The following is a 23,895-nucleotide window of genomic DNA, read 5'->3' on the forward strand; positions in this document are numbered from 1 at the left end:
GGTCTTTTGTAATTTGCTTTTATTTCAAGGAGTATTACTCCACAATGCCACTACCTTCTGGCAGTTCTGCTGCAGATGAAGCACAATGGACTCCACTGATTTTACCACTTTTCAAGCTGTCCCAAAGCAGGTACAAGAGTGTAAATGGCAAAACCAAGGAACGATATCACTAAAAATAGATCTTCTTTTCAATTTATCTTGATAGGAAGAGAAAAAGAGAGACACACATCCTTCCCAGATGCTCTCAACAGCTGGCGTTGAGCCGGCCTGAGGTCAGGGGCCAGGGCCTCCATTCTAGTCTCTCCCATGGGCAGCAGGGCACCACAGACCTGAGTCATCATCCGCTGCCTGCCAGGATGCAAATAAGAACCGCAGGGGGATAAGACTCCCACCAGGTCCAATATGGAACCAAGCAGCATCTTAACTGCACAGACTCATATTAAATAGATACATATATATATTCCCAATAGTTTCATCAAAAGTAAGTCCCTCTGAACTGGCTACTATGCCATAAGTATGAAACACCCCCAAATAACCACATTAGTACAGAGGGACTGCTTGCAGATTCAGCCACTTGATGTTAGTTACAGTCATACCAGATCAAGGCATGTCAGATAAAAGGGCATCACAACGGAACGGCACCTTCAAGGCTAGCTGTCCTCGGGGCCCCTGCGGTCCTGGAACTCCTGGACATTTACAAAACGTACAGCAGCAAGTCCTTTCTGCAATGTTCCCCTGGAAAAGGCAAAGCAGAGTGAGCAGCCATCGTCAGGAACCTTATCACGTGAGAAGCACATTCACACCAATGACAATCCATCGCCACAGACCACCTTCTTCCATTGTGGGGAGCGGGGCTGCAGAAAGAGGAGGGCTTTGGGCCTTCACACTGCAGAGAGGACACCAAGCTGGCCACCCTGCTGGTGACATGTCCTCTCCCAAGGAAATGACTTTTACTTAGAGAAAGTATGCCCAGCACATTCGTAGCCAGATCAAGCTTGCCTAAGATACGTAGGTTGCCACTTGACAGTCACCTGTATTTCAGGATTTCCGTATTATAAGCAGTTGGGATTTTCTGTTTGATTATGGGCTGCCTTGTTTGTGAGTTTTCTTATGCATTCATTTGGTGCGGTGACACAGAATGGAAAGGCATGCAAAGCAAAGTGGGATGTTCTAATCTTCCAGGCTTTGTCACACATCACTACATGGGGCTCACAAGGGCTGCCCTTGCAACATTCACCAAGACTCCAGCTTTACTCTTCTAGCATTTTGTTCAGCAACTCACCAGGTACTGGGAGAGCATTCTGCCCACTTCAGTCATCCCAATGTTCAGGTAAGTCCTGTAATGAAAGCCTTTTCCAAACTCAAAGCTGGAAAACTCATCATGAGCAGTTGTGTTAAGGGAAACCACGAACAGAGCATCTAGTCCTAGTGAGTACAAACAGCAGACAGAAAACCAAAGGTTAGGCATGAAAAAGACAGAAGTCATTCTATTCCTGCTCCATGCACATGATTCAAGGCATGGAGAGACAACAGGGAGAAAGAACCTGACCTTAGGCTTCTCTGAGATACACTCCAGGCTCTGGTCCCTGACTTTAGCATCAAATTACCCTTGGGAAACATATTCAAGAACTGCTTACAAAGAAACGGGAAATCACCGGCAGGTGCAAACACTGCACCATCAATGCTGATGTCATTCTTGGGCCTTCAAAAGTGATTTTTTTGGGTAAAGACTTTATTTGAAAGGTAGAGTGGTAGAGTTACAGACAGATAAGGAAAGGGAGGAAAGGGAGGAAGAGGAGGAGAGGAAGAAAGGGAGGAAGAGAGAGAGAGAGAGAATCTTCCAAATGACCACAGCAACCAGAGCTGAGCCCATCCAAAGCCAGGCGCTTCCTCAGGGTTCTTTCTTATGGGTGCAGGGACCCAGGAACTTGTACCATTCTCTGCTGCTTTCAGAACATAAGAAGGGGCTGGATCAGAACTGAATCAATTGGGATATGAACTTTATGGGATGTTTGTCCCCCACAGGTGGAAGCTTAGGCTACTATACAATGATGCAAGCCCCCTCCAAAAGTGATTTTTAAGAAAAGGAAATTGTTTACCTTTAGAGTTTTTTGCATTTCTCTGAATGTTAATTAATGGAAAATTCTAAGCTGTCCTCATCACCATGCAACCCTGGGAGCCCAGGTGCTGAGAGCATGAGGAAAGCCCAGGAGGATTCCAGGGTCGGTTGCATTTCCGGCCACACCGAGCTCATCAACCCCTTTATTCACTCATAAATTAATTCACCTGCTCATTTATTCCATTCAAGCCTTCATTACACAAATGCTGGTTCATCAGGGGCCTCTTAGGTTCTCACCCTGTGCCAGGGACACAAGATGAATAAATAGGTCTGGTATACTCCTCCTTCCCTTTGCTAGGGATTTACAGTCAAATGGAACAGATGGAGAAAAACCAGAGCCAGGAGAGTGCTCTCAGAGCGAATGTGCACGTGCTATTAGAGTCTCCAGGGGAAACTCCAGGCTCAGTCTTGGGGGGATCATTCAGAATGCCTGAAATGGGCAATGTGAGGAGTGGGTTAAGGCTGGCACAGGGATCAGGGCTAAGCCAGGTCCTGCAAAGCATCATGGGCCATGTTAAGGAATGTGATGTATATCCCAACAACAGCGAGCAGGTCTTCAAAACCATGAGCAGAGAAGGTGACACAATCCAGCAACAGAGCAGGGAGTGTGACCTCCGAAGAGGCCACAGCTTGTGGAAGTTGAATCCAGAGGGAGAGCGGGCTTCACTGAGGAAATCCCAGGCAGCGAGTTCCATCTGACAGCCAGTGCTGTGGCAGCTCCTATGTGCAGCCTCCAGCTCAGCCTGAGCTACAGCCACTTCGGCCACTTCCAGATCGCATCCCCGTCTCCCATGTGGATGGAGAGAAGCAGCAGAGGACGTTTCAGGGCAAGCTCCCTGAGAGAGGAAGCTGTGTACAGGGTGCACTGAGGGAGAGGGAGAGAAGCCGAAGAGGTTGTGAGCACAGATGGAGCCCAGTGAAACCTGTTTGGCCTGATTCCTGCGGGATTCTGAAAGTAAAAGGCACCAAGTTGACCCAGGTAAGGCAGGAGGACCTAGCTTGTGTATCCCTGAGTTATCTACAGCCCTCCTGCACTAACCCTACTCCAAGCACACTCCTCCACGGCTGAGGCCAAAGGCACGCACCCGCAGAAGGCCATAGGCCTGAGCATGACCGCACTTGTAGCACCTCACGACGCCAGCATGCAGAGCACTCGCTTAAGGCAGAGACCCGCCCGGCATCTGCCGAGATCCGTAGTTCACACCTGCAACACAGTACCTGCTTCTCTGAGCCTGTCTGCTTGGTCCTCCAGCACTGTGATGCTTTCTCCCTGCAGACCATCAGAAAAGATGAGTAGCACCTGGAGAGGGAGGACAGCAGAGGTGGGGCCGCTGGATATGCAGCTGTGGGAAGGAGGTGCAAAAGAGGGCATGTTCAATGGGATACCTGTCCACGGGAGGCAGATCGATCATCGAATGTGTCCCACAGCGACTCCAAGAACTGGGCATTCAGACGAGTTGGACCACTGACGGTAACACGCAGCAAGCTGTCAAAGACTGCTGTCTGGTAGATTTGAAACTTGGCCGGGAATTCTTGGTCGCTGTTCACCTTAAAGGCCAGGCTCACCTGCGTGTCCGCACCAGCCCCACAGCTCACCCCCTTGATGGAGGTGATGTCCTCTAAGATGCCTGGGAGGTGTGACTCCAGCCGGGGGTGGCCCTGGAACAAAGGCTGCCCCTGTAGGTGAGTGGAAATGTCGAATCCAACCACGACGTCCACAAAGCATCCTGAAGAGAAATGAGGCCAGATCAAGGGTCAACAGGCATAAGGAAGGGAAGACAGGGCAGGGAAAGGAGAGTGTCCCAGAGCTGCAGGGTTCCCAACACTGAGGGCGGTTAGGACACAAGATGCTGGCTGCTCGCCCTGCAGAGTGCACAGGCGAAACACACGCATTTCCTCTGGCCCTTTTCAGATGCTACAGGTTCTGACAGCTATTTCAAGTTCCAATCATAGCACTGTCTCATTCTCACTGGTTCTGTGCCTTCTTCTGCGTGCATGCCTTTCTTCTTGGAATGATAACATAGTCTGATTTATATCATCATAACTTCTTGGGTTATGAGTTGGCTTTAGAGATGGCCTAATTTCCAGAGCTCACAAATGCAAAGCCTCAGGGCAGTGATGCAGGTGTGTCCAGTGGGAGGCATTGAAGACGTGACCTCTGACAGAGTTACTCATCCCTGGACCTTTTGACTGGTCAACTCTAACGAGCAGAGGTGTAGCCTGGTGCTGTCAGTTCTTCCAATGTTTCCCAAGAGGAAGCTGGAACCTACATTTTGAAAATGTGAAATTTCCAGCTTATAAACTCTGTCAATGAGCTGAGCTAGCTTTGTCAACACTGAACAGGATGAGTTGCACACACAAGTGCAAGTTGCTACTGGCCACCTCTGTGCTGGTGCTCATTGTGCAGATAAGGCAACAGGGGTGTGTGTTGCTGTCACTGCTGAGCCAAAGTTAGAACTCTGGCTTTTTGACTCCAGGACCAGGGCTCTCTGCACTTATGCTCCCTGAAAAGCGTGCAAACCCCAACAGAGCTTGTGACGGAAGTGGTTCACCCACAGCAACTCCAGACACACACACTCAGGATTTTCCCCATATCATTTTCCACTGCTGCCTCCTGGTATGCTGCCCTCTGAAAGGGGCAGAGTGCCAGTCTCCCACTGCTAGGCTCAGCTGGCATTGACCAGCAAAGTCCCATGAGATGGTCATGTCCACGCACACCCTGCCTGCCTGGCTCTCCCACATTACCACTTGGTCTCTAGGTTAAATACTCTCCAGGAACAACCCAGATCTCTACTATGTCATGATGAAAGTCATCATTAAAAGAATAAAAAGATACCACATACACACACCACGCACAAACACAGACACACACACAATATCAACAGCCTCATGAGATAGTTTATCCAAGTCAAGATCTTAAAATTTCCAGTCAGCACTTGTGCTGGGAGCAGAGCATTGTGTTGGGACTTCCAGAAATGGACGACAGAAGGAGGTTACTGAGGGTCAGGTGCTATGAGCAGCATGAAGCTGGGGTTGTGGCGGGGGAAGGGCTGTCTGCAGAACCCCAACCAGGATCCCTTCACTTCAGCACACTCTCCTGGACTCTGATAGAGGCCAAATGACCCTAACCTTTTGGGAAGCATAAGAGAGAGGGGCCTCTTTTTACTGGGCACTACTCCAAACATGCAAGAGGTCTTTAAAAAGTTCATGAAAAGCACATGTCAGGAAAAAATATATATACATATAGAAGGATGTCAGGATGATTTTGTACCAAAATGAACTCACTTGCTGGCGCGTTTCCCCACACTCAAGCTCCTCCACACATTCAGCTAGAGCCGGCCCAGCAGCCCTCCCTGGGGAATGGAGACAGAGGCAGAATACTCACTGGTCTTCCCGCAGCTCTGGCAAATTTCACGGACCATCCTTTTTTTCACATCCACATCACTGAGTTTATCGAAGTTGCCGTAGGTGAATATTTTTTCCGGGTTGCCTGTTATGGGCAGCAGCTGATCTTTACGGACATCCCCAATGCCCAACGCCAGGACGCAAATGCCAAGGGCTCTCAGGGCTTTCAGGGCTTCCCTGGCACCCACCACGTTATAGCGTAGGTCCCCAGATACAATGACCACCAGCATCTGGGGAACACCAGCGTTTCTTCTCCCACTGGCACTTGGGTCAAACATGCTACGCACGTTACGGAGGGCCAAGTTGATGCGAGGTGGCCCTTTAATCTTGGTGACGGTCTGAAATTGTGCCTTCCACTGACTTTGAGTGAGAGAGCTTTCCAACTCAATAATTTTCTGGTAGCGACTCCCAAATTGAGCCATTCCGATTTTCATTCTCCGAGACTGGATGTCAAAATTATCAATTAAGTCTGACAGGAAGGTTGTCATGGTAACAAACCCTGAGTCAGAGACCATATCAGAGCCATCAAAAAGGAAAACCACATCAGCTTCCTGAAGGCTGCAAACTGCAATGGGAAAAAATAAAGACACCATTTTTCTCCATGAATGTTGCTAGACTTTTCCTGCAAATACTTAGTGCTACTTTTACTCATTACATAAACGGCTCTGAATTCATAGCAAACTTAAACTAACCAAAGAGTGGATCATTAATTGGCCCTCAAAAAGAGGAGGGCAGTGGCAGAAGAGGGAAAGACTCCCAGGTAAGGACTGTAAGCTTTCTAATATACCAGATCTGGGAAAAAAACAGAACACCTACCAGCTCAAAGTCACAACTTCTAAACAGTGAAGGGTAAGAAAACAGCACTTGTATTGACGTGTTATTCCCAGTAGAAACAAAAGGTGAAAAAGTTGGGGAACATAACGGGGCTGTAGAGTTAAGCATGGGGCTGGGAAAACAGCAGACAATGGCTCAGTGTGGCTGAACAGTCTACTGGAGGCAGGGAAAGCAGAGGGACGTGGTACTCCCAGCGGTGGAACAGTGCGCATGGACATGGAGGCATTTCCTGATGACAGGGCAGACTTTGAAGACAAGGTAGGGACTGAAGAAGCTGGAGAAGTGGACAGAGACTACTGGAGCTCAGAAGATTGGAAATCACCGCAAAGGCTAGTGTAACCTACAAAACTACAAGCAGAGGAGCGGTCGAGTCCAGTGTGTAGGAAAGAGACCATTTGGTATTGAGAATGGGCAGATGGACAGCAGTCCAGATGGAGGAGGGGGCCCAGAAACAAGACAACACAGGCAGAACTGAGAGGGCCTGCTGCCTCAGGAAACAGCACACTTCTTTTTCCTAGGTAAGGTTGATACCGTCGCTCAGTATGGAAGCTAACCAGATGAATGCTTTGTTCAGTGACATACAAGCTAAGGAGGCTGCACATCGTAACACTCGGTAAAGCAAATGCTGATCTAAGTTACAATCTGCAGGGAGACTTTGTATGAGGCTGGGCAGCTTGCGGAGACGGATATGGGTTCACGTGAGTCTCAGAAACATGATTTGTGATGCACGTGGAACTGGGTTTCACACCTGGAGACAGAAGCCAGCGGGATGGATTCAGGCCTTCCAAGGGGGCACAGCCCTCCCTAGCTGTTCATCTTAGCTTCTTCTGAGATCTGGGGCATACCCCACCTTTTCCTCATGCAAATGGGATGTCCCAGCGATGGCTCATGTTGTTAGCTTTCTTCCTTTTCCTGCCTGTTCCTACTGTCAATTTCAATTGCCTACATTCAACTTCCCTTGACACAAGTAATTCTTGTCCATAAAATGCATACCAGGACCCCCTGGACTCCCCGTGGCCCTTTAGGACGCTCTAACTGCATCTGGTGGGCCCTGAAGTTTTGAAGACATAAGACTGTCCATTCAAGGCCTGAAACAGGACTGCTGGCTGCACTGAGACCATTAAGTGCATGGAGCAGCACAAGAAGCCAGTGAATGGGTGAGGCAGATCCTACCCGCAAAGCTGCCTGCTGAAGGCTTTTTTTTTATTATTATTATTTGAAAGTCAGATTCACAGAGGAGATACAGAGACAGATCCCCTATCCGCTGGCACATTCCCCTAGTGGCTACAACGACCAGGGCCAAGACAATCCAAAGTCAGGAGCCAGGAACCTCCTCTGGGTCTCCCACGCAGGTCCCAAGGCCTTCAGCCATAGTCCACTGCCCTCCCAAGTCACAAACAGGGAACTGAATGGGAAGTGGGGCAGCCAGGACATGAATCAGCACCTACATGGGATCCTGGCACATTCAAGGCAAGGACCCCAGCCACTAGGCTACTTAGTTTTCAGGGCCGTGAAGTTTCCTTGTGTAATCTCTTCAATATATGTTGAGGTGGGAAGGAATCTTCAGGAAAGGGTTCCATTAACCCATCTCTTTTAGAGATGCAAAAAGGCTTCATTAAATCAGAGGGGGAAAACAAAAACAAAACCAGCCTCGATATGCCCAGGTACTAGGCAGCCATGATTTGCAATCTACTATTATTTTTAAACTTCTATTACAACCCCACGGCAAATTTAAAATAATAACTTACCCTCTTGTGCATTGTTACACATACTTTCTTGTAAGGGCAGATATACATCTTTCAGTTTATCAAAGTTTTCGACATGGATGGTGTTTGCTTTACTCCCTGCTATTATCTCCAGTTCGTTTTGGTTGGCTGCTCCCACGCCCACCGCCATGATGCTGATGCCTTTGCTCCTGAGTTTCCATGCGGTGTCATTGAGCTGAGGCGAATCAGTGGATGCCCCATCTGTGACGACAATTAGCATCTGCTTCACGTTCTGCTTGATGCGGCTGCCATGTTCCTCCTGGAACAGGGTGAGTGAGTGATTGAGAGCCCTGGCAGTGTAGGTGCTTCCCTTGGTAATCCTGCCCTTCCTCAGAGCCTCAATAATTGCGGAGCGGTTTGAGTACGTGTTCAGGTAGAAGAGGACTTTGGGATCATCAGAATATATGAGGGCTCCAAACTGAACTCGGTCCCTCCCCACATCCGACTTCTTCACCAAATGGGTCGTTAGGTTAAGCATGCTGTCTTGCTGCTCTGACGTTATGCTGAGTGAATGGTCCAACACAAACACAACATCCAACAGCATGATCCTTTTACAGTCTGAAAAGGAGAAGCAAGGGGAAATCATAAGCTTTCTGCAGTGCCTTCTACAGACTGCTGGGGTGGGTGGACGTGGGGCGGGGTGCTGCAGAGAGCAAGTGGACATTTCCCAGGAGCCGGCACTATGCCAGAACATCCCAGCCCACCTGCTTCTTATGAGTGGCCTTTGCCAGTCTACAGAGCTAGAAGCTGAGGCTCACGAAATGCAACTCCCCCAGCTCACAGTTCTTGGGGCATGTGCCCCTTACCCACGTGACTCAACAATCAGGAACCCTTGTGCCATAACACCCTCCTCTGCTCTGTCTCATCAGGGCGTGGAATGCCCTTGGCTTATCAGACTTTCTATTGGAAGGGAACAGCAGAAGGAAATTCAACGCCAATTTAATGGTGACACACACTGAAGTTTGTCACACGGGCCTGCTCTTCTAGCGGACCCAGGAGCTCACAGGTAAGTTCTGCTCCCTCTGGCTGCAGCTTCTTCCTCCTCTGACCTCCTGAATCCAATTTAAAAAGAAGCAGAGTCTCCAAGGCTTGCTCCATACTGAAAGCCAGAGCACTTGCTCTGGCCAGGCCTCCACAATGCACCCTACCTAACTCTCCTTTCTCTTTTTTTCCCTTGGTAACTTCTAGTTTGAGCTCATGCCTTCCTTCCTATTTCATTTTTTTCCCCCATTTTCCACTGACAGGCTTATTTCTGGCAGTGAAGTCTCACATTTCAAAGCCTCACACACTCTGGATAGTCTAGCCTACATCTGGAAAAACCTGGGGCAGCTGTCCACTGGGCTCTGTGGTTAGTCATGATTCAACCATTATTGGCGAGTCAACCAAAACTTCACCTTCAGCTCTACAATAGGCCTTCACAAGCAGTGCAGTCATTCAGATGAAGACCAGGAATCAGATTCTTGTAGATTGTGTAGTTCAGCCCAAAGACTTTCAGCACACCTCCCAACATTATCAAGAACCCAGAAATCACTCCACTCTCAGAAGGAGGAACTCTGATGATGCTTCCAATTACTAAGGAAGTCCTAGAGATAAGACCTAAACCTTGGAGATTACAACAAAGCACTTTATTTGCTGACATTATGAAAACTATACATGCAATCTTTTTTTTTTAAAAAAAGATCTATATAGAGGGGGAGATAGAGAGGTCTCCATTTGCTAGTTTACTCCCAAAATGGCCACAATGACCATAGCTGGCCTGGCCTGAAGCTGAAAGCCAAGAGCTTCTTCTGGGTCTCCTGTGTGGATGCAGGGGCCCAAAGAATTGTGCCATCCTTCACTGCTTTCCCACGCTGTTAGTAGTGAACTGGATCAGAACTTGAACCGGTGCCCAAATGGTATCCTGCACTAGCAGGCGGAGGTTTAACCTACTATGCTATGGCACTGGCCGCCATACATTAAGAACAAACTCTAAGGAGATTTCTGTGTTGTCAGTATATATTTCAATACTTAATTATTTGAAAGGCAGAGTAAGAGAGAGAGAGAATATATATATATGAGAATGAATAAGAGATCTCCCTTCCATTCTCTCACCCCCAACTTCCAGCACCAGCCAGCATAGGCAGGCCATCCAGAAGCAGAGAGAATTCAACCGAGTCTTCCACATAGCTAACAGGGACAGACTCCAGTACCTGAGTTATCTCCTGCTGTCTCCCAGAATGCACCGGCAGAAGTCTGGATTGGAAGAGGAGCCATAATTTGGTTTTAGGATGTGGTCTTGGGATGTGGGAGTCCTAAACAGCAGCTTCGCTAGCTGTGCCACAACACCACCCCTTCTTACGATAAGTTGAAAGTCACGGAGACCCACCTACACTATGCCATACAATCTGCCAAAATCATTTCTCTGGAATACCCCCTGGAGATGACGGGTGTTGCAATACAAATAAGACTCTTCACTCAAGTTTAGGATGAGGCCACACCCAGGATACAGCATGCTGTCTACCCACCAGAGAATCACCAGCTGGTGTCTGAGTCCTGCAGGTGGACGGGTCACTTACCATGGAGAGTACACACGCGGAAGATGAGTTTATTTTCTATATCCTTTAGGTCTTTAAAGTTCTCCACATAGAAAACCAGGCTGCCGTCCCCGCTGATCTCCTCCAGCTGCGTGCGGTTGGCTCCGTACACCCCCACCGAGAAGATGATCACGCCCTGGTCCCGCAGAGCTGCAGCAGGTTCTCGCACGTCGTCCTGGGCTTCTCCATCCGTGATGAGAATGAGGAACTTTCTGACGCCGGGCCGGGCGCCCTTGGACGGGGTGAAGTATGGCTCTATAAACCTGAGCGCACTTCCCGTCAGAGTGTTTCCAGTGATGAGATTCATTCTGCCTATTTCGTCTGAAATCTCTTGTTGGGTAGAGAACTTGTTAAGTGGAAACTCTTCCTTATTATAATGACTGAACTGAGCGACACCAATCTGAGCTTTATCTGCACCGATCTGAATCTTCGTTAACAGGGTTTGCATGAAGGTTTGCATTTTCTCAAAGTTTGTATACCCTATACTGCTCGAACCATCCACAAGAAACATGATGTCAGCTTTCATGTCTTCACACCCTGTATGTCACCAAAAAAAAAAAAAAAACCGGAAATCATCCAGCATTAAAGCAGTCATAAATGCATAAAGAAGAAATCATAGAAAATTAACCCAAGCAACTAATTTTATGTTTGAAAGATTTGTTTGTTGTACCAACCAGCACTCTGACTCAGAAATCCACTGCCAAGTAAGGAGTTTCAAAACAGGAAATGCAACTTCCAGCATGTATATTTATTCCTTCAGACATGCAGAATTGCATTTATTACTCATTTATGCATAATAACTCTTGAGATACACGAAGTGCCAAGCTCAGGCTATGAGTGTGGCATGCAATGGCATCCAAAAGAATTACACTAAATTAATCAATTCCTAGCCTTCTTATTCTGGTCTCTATCATTCTGAGGTTTTATGTATACTCTTCACAAAATGAAATTATACATAATCTTTAAATAACATTATATTCTAAAGTATGTAAGTCATTTGGTAAGCACTGTAAGTCAATATCATAAGTCCAGTAGACATATGTGTGCTAAACATGCAGTATTCTTTTATATACGTAAAATTTACACATAGCGTATGGGTCGGAAATGAACGTGTATGTACTTGCATGCAAGCATACATACATAGAAGACTAATTTCAATAAGCTATTCAAAAGTGCTATTAATTCATGGTACATGGTTACATAATATGCAAATACATGGTTTTTAACATGTACCCCTTGGTGTTATCCTTTAGGTCTGTGTGTCTGTTTCCTGTTAGCCATCTCCTCCTTGGTATCATGAGGCATATTCCACAAGAGTTGAAAATAAACATTTGGCATCAGGCACATAAGGAAAAATAACAAAAATTAATGATTATTTTTGAATAGCTTGGGTTGTGTAAGGCCAATCCTCCAACCCAGGAGGAGACTGAGAGCCTGATTTTTCATCTCCACACTGCCGAGAGCCATCTTCAAAGTCGCAAGGTTGGGAGCCACTGAAGGTGCCTGTGGCCTCGACAAAGTGTAGATGACTCCATTCCCTACAACTTATATGCAGGAATGGATTTGCACTTGTAGTTTCACATCCACAGGATCAACCATCTCCAGCTGCCTCCTGTATCCTAATATCTACTTTTCTCATTCTTCTATGTTAAAACTCACCGACATTTCCTAGCCTTTGAAATTAAATGCAACAGATGTGAGCAGAAGTGAGCTAGCCACCTCTCAGTCTTATTGAAGTAATTCCACGTGGTGGGCTCTCCTAGCCCTCCGTCCCTTCAATTCAGCATGATGACAGGAGCCTTCATGCTGATCTGACGGTGGAAGCTACACGTTGGGAACACTACAGCCTCCGTACTAGAACCTGACTGCTCCGCTCAGCTATTCTGTAAGAAAGAAACAATATTCTACAGGAGACAGTCAAATATTTAACCTCTAGTCAGAAGAAAAATGCAAAGGTGCATTTCTGTTTTAAACACAAATGAACAATGCCTACATATGTACCATGTATGAGTCCATGACATATAAATTTACTGACATTTATGATGCTGATGAGGATTTCTGATGTAGGTATAATCCTCCTTTCACATGGGAGCATTTCAAAAATGTTTGCTGAAAATGGAATTAAAAGACAAGTTTGGGTACAAAAACATTAAAAACCCACATTCTTTGAAAAGTTCATAGAAACGCATCTCATGAAAAAAAAAAAAACAACTACCCATGGATTTCTAAACTGCTACACGCCAAGGTTAACTGATTTTCAAAAATCCATTTCCACAAACTTTTAGAAGCACCCTCACCTACAAGGTTGTTTTTAAACTCAAGTGAAAAGTAAGTTGAACATTAGTCTAACCTAAAGCCAACATTCATTTCCTTGCACAAAGCACTCACGCGTGTGTGTGCGTGCACACACACACACGCACACACACACACACACACACCCTCCGCTGCAGTGGGTTTTTTGAAGGCCATGACACTTAGCAACCTTTCCACCTTCAGCATCCCAGACAGCACTGGAGCAGATCGCTACAGAGGGACTGCTCAATCTTGGATAAATTTGAGGCACTGAATTTCCTCATGGTGATGCAGCAGGAAATAGCAGAATGTTAGCCCAAGAACTGGTGACATCGTCCCTTGCCTGCCCGCTCCCATCTGCCTGAAGTAACTGGTGAGACAGAAACGGGGTTGGCTTTGACACGCTTACCTTTCTCTTTGCAGATGCGATGAACAACTTCATTTTTGATGTTTTTCAAAGAATCAAAGTTCTGTCCAAAATTAACCTTTTCTTCGGTGCCAGCAATCTGTACCAGTTCTTCCATGTTGGCTTCCCCAATGCCGACTGCGTGAATGGTGATTTGCTCATCCCTTACTCTCTTCGCAGGCTCTGCCACCTCATCCTGAGACTGTCCATCGGTCAGCACGATGAGGTAACAGGGAACCTCCCTCCCCCTGGCATGCCTTCCCTTCCTCATGATGTGCAGGGTGAAATCCAGGGCTTTCCCAGTGTTGGTGCCACCTTTCTGTTGCTTGATGTTGTCAATGGCCTTTCTTACTCCAATGTTATCCCTATAGACATCAATGTCGAATTCCACTGCGCCGTCGGATGAATACTGCACCACGCCCACACGGATTCTATCTGGACCGATGTTAAACATGTCTGTCACCTCCAACATAAATTTCTTGATCTGCTCAAACTGACTTCCACTGATGCTGCCCGAGCCATCAATGAGAAAATAGATGTCAGCTTCCTTTGTATCTACACAGCCTGCAAAAAAAGTAAAATAAACAAGTAGAGAATCCATTCCCGTTCACTAGCATCTTTGTGAAGAGGGTTTGTGGAGGCAGGTGAGGTGGCGCAGGGTCTGAAGGGTGAGGACTCTGGCATTTGCGTCAACCTGGGGACTTCCTCAGTCATGTCCATGTCCGCTTGCTGCTTAAAAATCACAAGTGCCTGGGAAGAAATTGCAATAAAGCAGGACATACTGGACTAATCTAAGGTCACTTAGCAGATCAGGGTGGGTGAAATTCCTAAACCTGCAAGGCTCTAAGTGAGCAGGCTTTTCTAGAACTGACATATGCCTTATCTTTTTTTTTTTTTTTAAGAGACATATCACGGGACTGGTGACCATCTGTTCTTACTACTGCAAAATCTCTTCATCACAGAGAAAATAGAATAATATATTTAAAGCTAAAATACAATCACATCAGACTTCTATTTAAATCACTGAATTGAGAATTTAAAAATTAAAAAACTGGCCTCATCCTTCTGCATGCTTTTCTCTGTAACTCTACTTCCCGCAAGTTTTTTCATTCGCTTCCCTCCTTCACAAGGGGCCTCTCCTGCTCGTGGTGCCATGGGGACTTGGCACTCACCCTCCTCTTTTCCTGGAATCTGCCTCCCCTCACTTCTCCTATCACTGTGGGGTACACTCCCTAACACATCCATTTTTAGTGAGTACTTGCTCAACCCCTACTTCTGAGAGACCCAAACGAAGTCAGACAGCAACACTGGGAACAATGGCCAGAAGGGTTTATGAATGATAACCATTGCTTTTGGATGGCTCTTGTCCTCACTTTGACCCACACCTTCCCACACACACACACATTTGCCACAGCATTAAAAAGTCCTAATACCACACACTCATCCTAAACTATTAGTAGCTGATACTGGACCACGGCAGCTTCCACTCTGAAGCACTCCCTGACACATCTCTCAGGAGGTAACAGGGGCCCTGTTTGTTGTTGCTGCCTTAAAAATCTAGAGCTATTGAAGGATGCAACCTTAAGCCTTCCAATGTCAGGTATGAGTTGAAAATTAGTTTCTCAAACCATTGGAAAACTACAATTCATTTTTAAATGAATGCTGCCAAATTTCAATGTCAACTGTTTGGAAGCGTCTTATCTGTAAAGAAAAATATGCACAGATAACTCAGAATTAAATGAAGTCTAAACCACATTAAGGATCTCCTGGCATGGACATTGGAAAAGAGCTCTCTAAAAGGATAGCAGATTCACAGATGTCTTACATAGCACCTGCTTAACTAGGAGGAAACAAAAAGCAATTTAAAAGAGCAAAACATTGGAATACAATCATAGTTATACATGGAGAACCCCTGTTAGACTTACAAAAGCAAAACGTGGACATGGACCTCTGCAACCAACAATGGAAACCTGCTAAGCAAAGGATGGTATATATAGTGCAATAGAGAATTTTTCACCATTTAAAGAAAAATCTGCAACATAATATTTAAGGAAATGGACAAAGTCCATAATATAAAGATAATAGAAAAGTGGCTAAGATAGAAAGTCCTGGTTAATCCCCAAATCCACGCTCCTTTCTTCTACGCTAATGGTGTTACAGTTTTTACACAGACTTGGCTTTTCAAACAAACACTACATTTCCCAGCTTCCATTTTTACAGCCAGGTGTGACATGTGACAAATTTCTGGCCAAGGGGACATAAGCAGAAGTGGTATGTCATGTGACAAATTTCTGGCCAATGGGACATAAGCAGAAGTGGTATGTCTAACTCCCAGGAAAATGGGCAGAGGCTTGCACTTACTCTTTTCATCTTTCCTGCTTGCTGGATGTGACTGTGATGCCTGCAACAGTTACGTTGGACTGTGAGCCTAATAAGAAAGGCCACAAACAACAACAACAAAAGTAATAAAGCACAGATGGAGACAGGGCCTCTGACGCCATCTGCTCACCTCTGGACTTTTTATGAAGCCATAAAAATGATTCCATCCTGTTTGAATCACTCTTGGGTTAGCTTCTTCTGACAGTCAGACTCCGATGTATGCCTGCACTGTCTAATGCTACCACACACATGACTGTGAACATGGATAAAAGTGAGGTCACCTTTGAGACTCAGTTCGTCACCAGCCTAAGCCACACGTCAAGTGTTCCGCAGCCACACATAGCTGGTGGCTGTTGTACTGGACACTGTCACTGGAGAATATTGCCATCAGAGGCAATGCGGAAGACACTGTTGTGCATAACGTGATACTATTCTACAGCCCATGTGTGTGAATCTACAAGAGTAGAGGCAGAAGAGAAAAGAGACTAAAGACAAGAAATGTTCAGAGTGAATTTATCTGAAGACAGAATCACAAGAGGCTTCATTTTCCTTTTATGTTCATACTATAAAATATTTTGTAATTAACATTAATTTGTATACCTTAGTATGTTATACATGCTAGAAAATTGACTTATTCTAAGGGCACTGGTCAATGAGTTTTTGTCAATTTATAAAGTTATGCAACCATCACCAAAATCCAGTTGTAGGACATGTTTTACGACATCCCCATAATTCTAGAGCATTCTAAAAAATTCCCTGATCCAAACACCGTCACTCTTCACTCCTGCCCCAGCCCTAGACAACCACTTATATTATTCTTATCAATAAAGGTTTTTTTGGAAAAGTGTACCTGTTTTATCAAGTTCCAGTTGTTCCCCTTGAGTAGAAATCTGGGACCATATTTCACTCTGGAGCTTTTTCAGGAATGTCTTGGAGTAATTTCCCAGGCCTGCATAGGATGTCAGCGGCGAAATAGTCTGCCGAGGAGGGTAAGACACTATTTCTTCCAGCTGAGTTTCATTAGCTCCTTGCATGTTCATAGCAAACACAGTGACACCCTCCAGCCGAAGCCTGAATGCTGCATCACGCACTGGGTCATCCGATGGCCTGTTGGTGACCACCACTGCGATCTGGGGCACCCCCTGGGCCCTTCTGCTGCCACTGGCCTCCGAGAAGCCTTCTCTCCTCAGCTGCTCTATGGCGGCCTCCAGATTGGCTCTCCCAGCCCGGACAGACAGCTTCTGGATTTGCTGCTGGAATTCAGACTGGCTTCTGCTTGAATTGAGAGAAGCCAGCACCTGGGTGCTGCCACTGTAACTCATCAACCCCAGTTGCACACAGTTTTCCTTCACGTCCAAGGAGCTGGTGAGGTTCTCCAGAAATGTCTGCAGGTTCCTGAGATTTTGGGTGCTCCCAAACGACTCATCCACCAAGAACATGAGGTCAGTCAATGAGTCTTTCCGGCAGGGTTCAGGGAAGGGGCCTATGAGAGGTAGAAGATAGGATGATTAGCATAAACCACTGGCCCACTACTAAAAAAATTGCCAAGAGGCATTAGTGGGGGGAAATCCATGGGAGAGGCAAGACTTACACGATTATTGACTTCGGAAGCTTTGCATCTGATGTTCTTCTATCCAAAGGTTTCTTAGCGATTTTCTTGCCATACCTCACTACCATCCCCCACGGTTGTCATCTTCACGACCATCCTCTGTCCGTCCCACCCCATTATCACCACCATCTACCTCCATGACCACCACCACTATCAGAACCACCATCACACCCCACCTCCATCACCACTACTGCCACCACCACCATCATCTCCATGGCTCCCATCACTACCACCACCACCTCTCTGCTGGGGTACAGAGAGGATGAGTGAGCAGAAATATCTGCAACCTCAGGAAGCTCACCCTCTATGGAAAGGATGGATAACAAGCCTGTACTATTGCAGACAGCAGTGAGTGACAGCAAACACCTAACACAGATGAGCAGACTGGGTGACAGTCCAGGGGATGTGGAAAGAGGTGGAGTCACCGACTGGAGACGTCAAGGAAGTCAAGGAAGGACCCTCTGAGAGGATCACAGTCAACGGAAAAGTGAATGAAGAGAAGGTTTCAACCACATTGTGTTCCGAAGAAAGCAGCATTCCGGCAGGAAGAAGAGGGAGAAACGGGAACATGCGAGGAATAGGCGTGCAAACAAGGATGGGTGAAGTTGGAGAGAGGCAAGACCCAGATCTCCTGTGAGTCACATGGTCTGATTTAAGTCTTTTCAGTATCACTCCAGTTGCTGAAGGGGAGATGATAAATTCAGGGAGACCAGTTAAGAAACTACTGGTCTAGTCCAGAAAGAGGTGGTAGTTCCTGGACTCGCACAGCAGCAGCTGAGTTGGAGCAACAAGGGCAGTTTGAGGCCATGATTTAGCGGGAGAACAGAAGACTTGGGAAATTGAATGCAAGTAGGGAGAAGAAATGAGGAGGTGAGCACTTCCTGGGGTTGAGGCCTGAACAACTCAATAGATGGTTGGTGGCATCTTTTTCCAAGATAGGAAAAAAAAAAAAACAAGCTATAAGCAAGATTCAGAATTTCTATTTCAGACATGCTAAGTGTGGAATACTACTGGGCATCCGAGAGGAGGTAAGTGGTTGATATATTCATCTGCAAAAAATATAATCGGTGAGTACATTGCATTCACATCAAACACCTGCTCAGGGCACTGGTGACTGAACCTCATTTGTGGAAGTGTATCCAAGAGATGAGCTTAGCCTTGTCCAGAACCATCTATCAGCACTGTGAAGCCAAGAAGCATGTTATTCATTTTTATCTTTCCAGTACCTGGCACCTGGTGGGAGCTCAAAAACAACTGTGGAATTTTAAAAAAAAAATTCTCATAAATCTACCAATCAATTCTAAATCCCTCACAGTTGGATTGAACAGACTTGCAGCATGACCCACTCAAGGTAGTGTTTATTTGTGAATAGCTGTTACTCTCAATAATAGTAAACTGCGAGCCAAATGCCATAGAAGTTACTTTACTCATAATATAAGGTAGATACTATTGATGTTATAGTTCAGGATGCAGAAGCTCTGGATTTAAATGACTTCTTCAGTGTTGGGGTTTGAACCCAGATCTTCCTGGTTGCAAAGCCTTTGATCTTCACCTTTGACGGCAATGGCAGGGTGTGGGCCAGCAGTGCTCTGCTGCCCTGTGGTGCTGTGAGCTGAGTCAGGAGGGAGAAGCAGGGGGCCCTGGGACAAGGCAGCAGGCTTTGGGCATAGGGGCTAGGATGCCACCTGCGACCTGTACATCCTCTAGCAGTGCCTGGGGTCAAGTCCTGGCTGTGCTCCAGGGACAAGCTCCCACTAATGTGCACCCTGGGAGGAGCAGACGCTGGCTCGGCTGCCTGAGTCTGTGCCATCCATGTGGGGGGACCCAGACTTGGTTACTAGGTTCTACATTCAGCCTGGCCCAGCCATGGTTGTCATAAATATTTAGGGGAGAAATCAGCACTTGGGTGATCTCTCTCTCTCCTTTTTTAATAAACAAAGTAAATGCTTTAAAACATTTTCTAGAGGTGGAAGAGCGACTGCGCTGGACTGCTCAGGTAAGAGGTTGCTTAGCAGACTAAAGAATCTAATGTTCCCAGAGGGAATGTCACCACTGCTCCTTTCTAGGGACAGCAGTACACAGCCCAAGACCTGTTATACAACCGCAGCACTCTCTAGGTAAGGGGAGAAGAAAGGGAACTCCTCAGTGCCCAGATCAACATGCTCACCAAATCGCCTTTTCTTGACCAGGGAGCTACAACTGATTTCCCAGGCTCATGTGCGTGTGGCTTTATGACTAAAATCTACCAATGAAATGTGAACAGAAGTAGCAAGTGTCACCTCCAGAGGTCACCCACAAACTCACCCAGAAATGATCTCCCATCTTTTGCTCCTCCCACCAACTGTGGAAGTGCCAACATCCAAGGCACTTTGGGAGGTACATCAGAAATGGAAGGGCTAGGACAATAGCCTAGTGACTCAGGCCCCTGTCTTAGCATCGGGATCCCATATGGGCACCGGTTTATACCCCCGCTGCTTTACTTCCGATCTAGCTCCTTGCTTGTGCCCTGGGAAAGCAACAGAAGATGGCCTTGGGACCCTGCACCTGCATGGGAGACCCGGAAGAAACTCCTGGCTCCTGGCTTCTGATTAGCTCAGTTTCAGCCATTACGGCCACTTGGGGAATGAACCAGAGAATGGAGGATCTTTCTTTCTCCTTCTCTTTGTAGATCTGACTTTCCAAGAAAAATAAATAATGAATCTTAAGGAAAAAAAAAAGAAACTGGAAGATCTATCACTGAGACAGCTGAATAAGGAAAGACAACCACCCCAAGTACTGGCACCACAAAGTTACAGGAGGAATAAAGTCATCCTTCAGGAAATCCACTGGGTATCGAAGCCCAACCTGGTCTGACTAAACATCAATCAGTTCCTAGTTACAATAATGGAACTGGGGAATGGTGGAGTGATAAGGAAGTTTTCAGATCATCAATACACACCAACAGATGAGGGTGCCAATACCGGTCACTTGTCCAAGAGCCTAAGAGCCAGGTAGAGGTACTGTCTGCATCTTCTGACTTCCAGTTCAAGGACAAGTTGCATCACAGCAGGTGGTTTCCTGGGTCTTAGTTCTACACTGCTCCTGCTCAGAACGGCTTCCAGTTACCAATTGAGCAGAAAGGTGGCCAGGAAAGTTCATTGTACAAGGGCCTCTTCCTACCCTCATCTGCAGAGAATGGCTGGGTCCTCCCGTGAGCAGAGTGCTGCAGTGAGCACCCCTGCACTGGCCTGTTCTGGCCTACTCATCAACACTGCATGCACAACTTTCCACCCCAGTCTCCCCTGCCTTACCCGTGCTTTCCAAGGAGCCTTATCTCTACTCCAGGAGCTTTGATTTCTGTCTTGTGGTAAAGGACACATGTGAGAGGCTGTGCCGCAAAGAGGGTCTTGGGTACTCCTCCTTTTGGCCGAGGACATCAGGAATAAAAGCCGGCAGGAAAATGCTTTCCTGTACGCCTGCATGAAATGCAGACTAACCCAAGGGAAGGCACTTCTGCCATCTGCTGGGGGGAAGGGGCAGCTTCAAGAGAAAGCAAGAACTCTCCCAAGGGACCAAGCAGCTCCCCAAGAACAACAGAGGTACTGCCGCACTAACAGGGGGTTGGGGGTGCAGCCCTGGCAGAAGGGCTTTGCAGCTGTATAGGGCACTGTGTGTGTGTGTGTGTGTGTATGTTGGGGCTGGGGCTGGGGCTGGGGGCTCAGCAAGCTGGGCAGACTGCATGTTGGAGATAGGACTTAAATCGTATAAGAAAAGGATCGGATATCAATTTGAATTGTTTCCAATGGATCACATTCATGCCCATCAGCCTGTCAAAAATAGTTCCGATAATTCACTTTGAGAGCTGAAAGTACTGGAATTTGTACTGTTGTTGCATGGTAGCTCTTCAGAAAAAAAAAATGTTTACATACTAAGAGATGCATCTTAATAACCAAAGTGTGCAAAAGATATGGATGACAATATCAGCATAAAATCCATGGTTGGTACAAAGGATGAGTTGAACTTCTGGCTCTGGCAGGTCCTGGTACTCAACAGAGATGCTGACCTCTAAGAAGGACTACAAGGGTGCAGGAGAATTGAGACCACAGAGCTCTGCGCAGCTGCTGGTGTCAAAGCAGCAGCGTTCCCTTCCTACAGGTTACCCAGTCGGACAGCTGCTAATGGGCATCTCATTCTAAGTTCCCAGGCTCACAGTCACTATAGGTCAGTCTGCAAGCATTTACTGCGTATTTACTGCAAGCCCCACGCTGCACCATGACATTGGCGGAAGCAGAGAGCAGCAGTTATCTTATTATCTGTAAAACTTGAGCTCACTCTCTAGAGAACAGGACACCCACTCCCTGTTAGGCACCATGCTAGGACCAAAGAACACAGACATCAATCCAAGCTGTTGAATCTGCCTCCTGGAGCCAGAAGCTCATTGCCGGGCATAGGAGAGGGGAACACACACAGGAAATGGATGAAGATGAGAAGTGCTGCTGTCCTAAGGCAAGAACAGGAGCTGTGAATACCAAGAGAAATCTAAAACTAGTATTGCCCCCTCAGCCTTTGGTGCCCTTACCTTCCAGGTCGGCAGGGTGGCCTGTGGGTCTGTGCTGCACCGCGTCCCTGATGGCTTGCGTCATGTTCTGAGAGAACGTGCTCAGGTCTCTGACTGTCCGAAGGTGGAAGTGGAACCCAGCCGTGGCCATGGCCTTCAGGTCGTCCTCCGCAGCTCTCTGCACCCCCACGGAGATGATTCGCACCCCGTCTTGGCGCAGGGCCTCTGCCGCCTCTTCTACGTCATCCTCAGATGTGGCAGAAGCCAGCACCACCAGAATGGGTGGGAACTGCTTCTTGTCCCGGCCCTGAGCGGACGCGGAGAAGTAGGTCTGGTGCGCCTCCCTGAGTGCGTTCCCGAGGCGCAGGGAGCCGCCCATGAAGCCGAAGTTATTCCTGATGTGATTGAGCATGGGGCCCTTGCCCTTGAACGTGCCCAGCTGGAACTCGCTGTGGAGCTGCTCGCTGTACTGGGCCAGCGCCACGCGGTACTTGTTGGCCTCGATGGGGAGGCTGGCGATCATTTTGTTCAGGAAGGTTTTCACGAAGGGGAAGTTTTTAATGCCCAGGTGGTCGGAGCTGTCCACCAGGAACACCACGTCTGCATACTGAGGGCCTGGCCCTATCAAAAGACCATCAAAGTCAAAGTTACTGCTGAGTCTTCATGTTTTGAAGCCTAGTGTTCATTTGAGACATGCTCAAGTGTTAAGGGTATGAGAATCCCAAAGAAAATGTTTTTTGGAGGTCGAACTTGTTATGTTAGAATGCCAAAGAAGCTGACTGCACTAAATTTAGCTCACAGGGTTTCTTTCTATAGCTTTATTCCAGAGGCAATTTCTATTTATTAAAATAAGCTTTGTTGAGACCAAAAATTCCTAAAAATAATAAACATAAAGAAAACCAGTACCTGGGCTCTGGTCTGCCAATGTTTCAGTCCAAAGGAACAGGACAAACAAAATGAACAAAGTCTTCATTTTGTTAGTGAAATATTCTTGCTTCTGTTCTGAAAAAAAAAAAGTACATATATATGCTTACAGTATAAGAGGCTCACTGTATGTCAGGAAATAACCATCAGGATCGCTGGACTGGAGCACAAGATGGCAAGAGCTAGCGTCTCTCAAGAAGTGCCAAGAGGGTTTATTAGGCATTCACCAAACAGTTGGAATATTTGTTGAAAACACATAATGCTACTGTTTGCTGAGCCTTTATCATAGCTCAGGTAGCTTTCTCAATGTTTTTAAATATCATCTAATTTAACCCTCACAACAAGCTTAGAGGGAGGCGAGATTTTTAGTCATGCAATCAACAAAGGAACAGAGGCACAGAATGGTCAATGCGTGGCAGGTCGAGGAGATTAACCCAGATAAGGTGCCTGCAGCCTCCAAGCTTTCATTCACTATACTATAAACCCTATTGAAAATCTGTGTCCTCACAAAATGAACGTCTCTGCTCTGCTGCTTTTTGTTTGTTTATTTGTTATTTTTCTTTTGGGGGAAGCAGAGAGAGCTCCCATCTGCCGGCCCACACCCTAGGTCTCCACCAGGTTCAGGACTGGGCTCTGTCGGGAGCCATTCACTCAATCCAGGCCTCCAACATAAGAGGAGCTCAACTACCTGGACCGTCACTGCTACCTCCCAGGATTGGTTTTGGCAGGAAGTGGAAATCAGGAGTCAGAGTTAGAAATCAAACCCAAGCACTATGATAGGAGACACCTCGTGCAGCCATTTTTCTCCTATTGCTTTGCCAGCAATGCCTATTAGTAAGTTCATAGCTGGGCTCAAAAAAGCCTGCAGCTACTCCTATTCTTTCTTCTTGAAACCCTTACAAAAACGCTTCTATCACTTAAAGTCACAGCCAATCTTACTGATTATTTTAGTATTCCTTTACATGCAAGTTATAACCAATCAGAAATCTTCATGGAAAATTGAAATCTCACAGAATTCCTACAAAGAGTTAGATCAAAATGACCAATTTGG

The 23,895-nt window shown here is 46.7% G+C and overlaps 1 protein-coding gene across 1 annotated transcript in view; it reads right to left on the minus strand.

Moving 5' to 3' along the window:
• COL6A5 (collagen type VI alpha 5 chain) overlaps nucleotides 1-23,895 on the minus strand; it is a 97,435-nt gene that overhangs the window by 44,842 nt on the left and 28,698 nt on the right. The window contains exons 3-13 of the mRNA XM_040963046.1: nucleotides 22,827-22,922; nucleotides 21,942-22,541; nucleotides 16,625-17,257; nucleotides 13,399-13,959; nucleotides 10,680-11,234; nucleotides 8,107-8,682; nucleotides 5,505-6,089; nucleotides 3,506-3,846; nucleotides 3,338-3,419; nucleotides 1,283-1,425; nucleotides 643-735 (exon numbers count right to left, since the gene is read on the minus strand). Coding sequence (XP_040818980.1) covers nucleotides 643-735; nucleotides 1,283-1,425; nucleotides 3,338-3,419; nucleotides 3,506-3,846; nucleotides 5,505-6,089; nucleotides 8,107-8,682; nucleotides 10,680-11,234; nucleotides 13,399-13,959; nucleotides 16,625-17,257; nucleotides 21,942-22,541; nucleotides 22,827-22,893 — 4,236 coding nt within the window. The 5' untranslated portion in view covers nucleotides 22,894-22,922. The remainder of the gene's footprint in view (nucleotides 1-642; nucleotides 736-1,282; nucleotides 1,426-3,337; nucleotides 3,420-3,505; nucleotides 3,847-5,504; nucleotides 6,090-8,106; nucleotides 8,683-10,679; nucleotides 11,235-13,398; nucleotides 13,960-16,624; nucleotides 17,258-21,941; nucleotides 22,542-22,826; nucleotides 22,923-23,895) is intronic.

Source organism: Ochotona curzoniae, unplaced genomic scaffold, assembly GCF_017591425.1.
Source record: "Ochotona curzoniae isolate NIBS_2020 unplaced genomic scaffold, NIBS_Ocur_1.0 contig_1302, whole genome shotgun sequence".
Lineage (NCBI taxonomy): Eukaryota > Metazoa > Chordata > Mammalia > Lagomorpha > Ochotonidae > Ochotona > Ochotona curzoniae.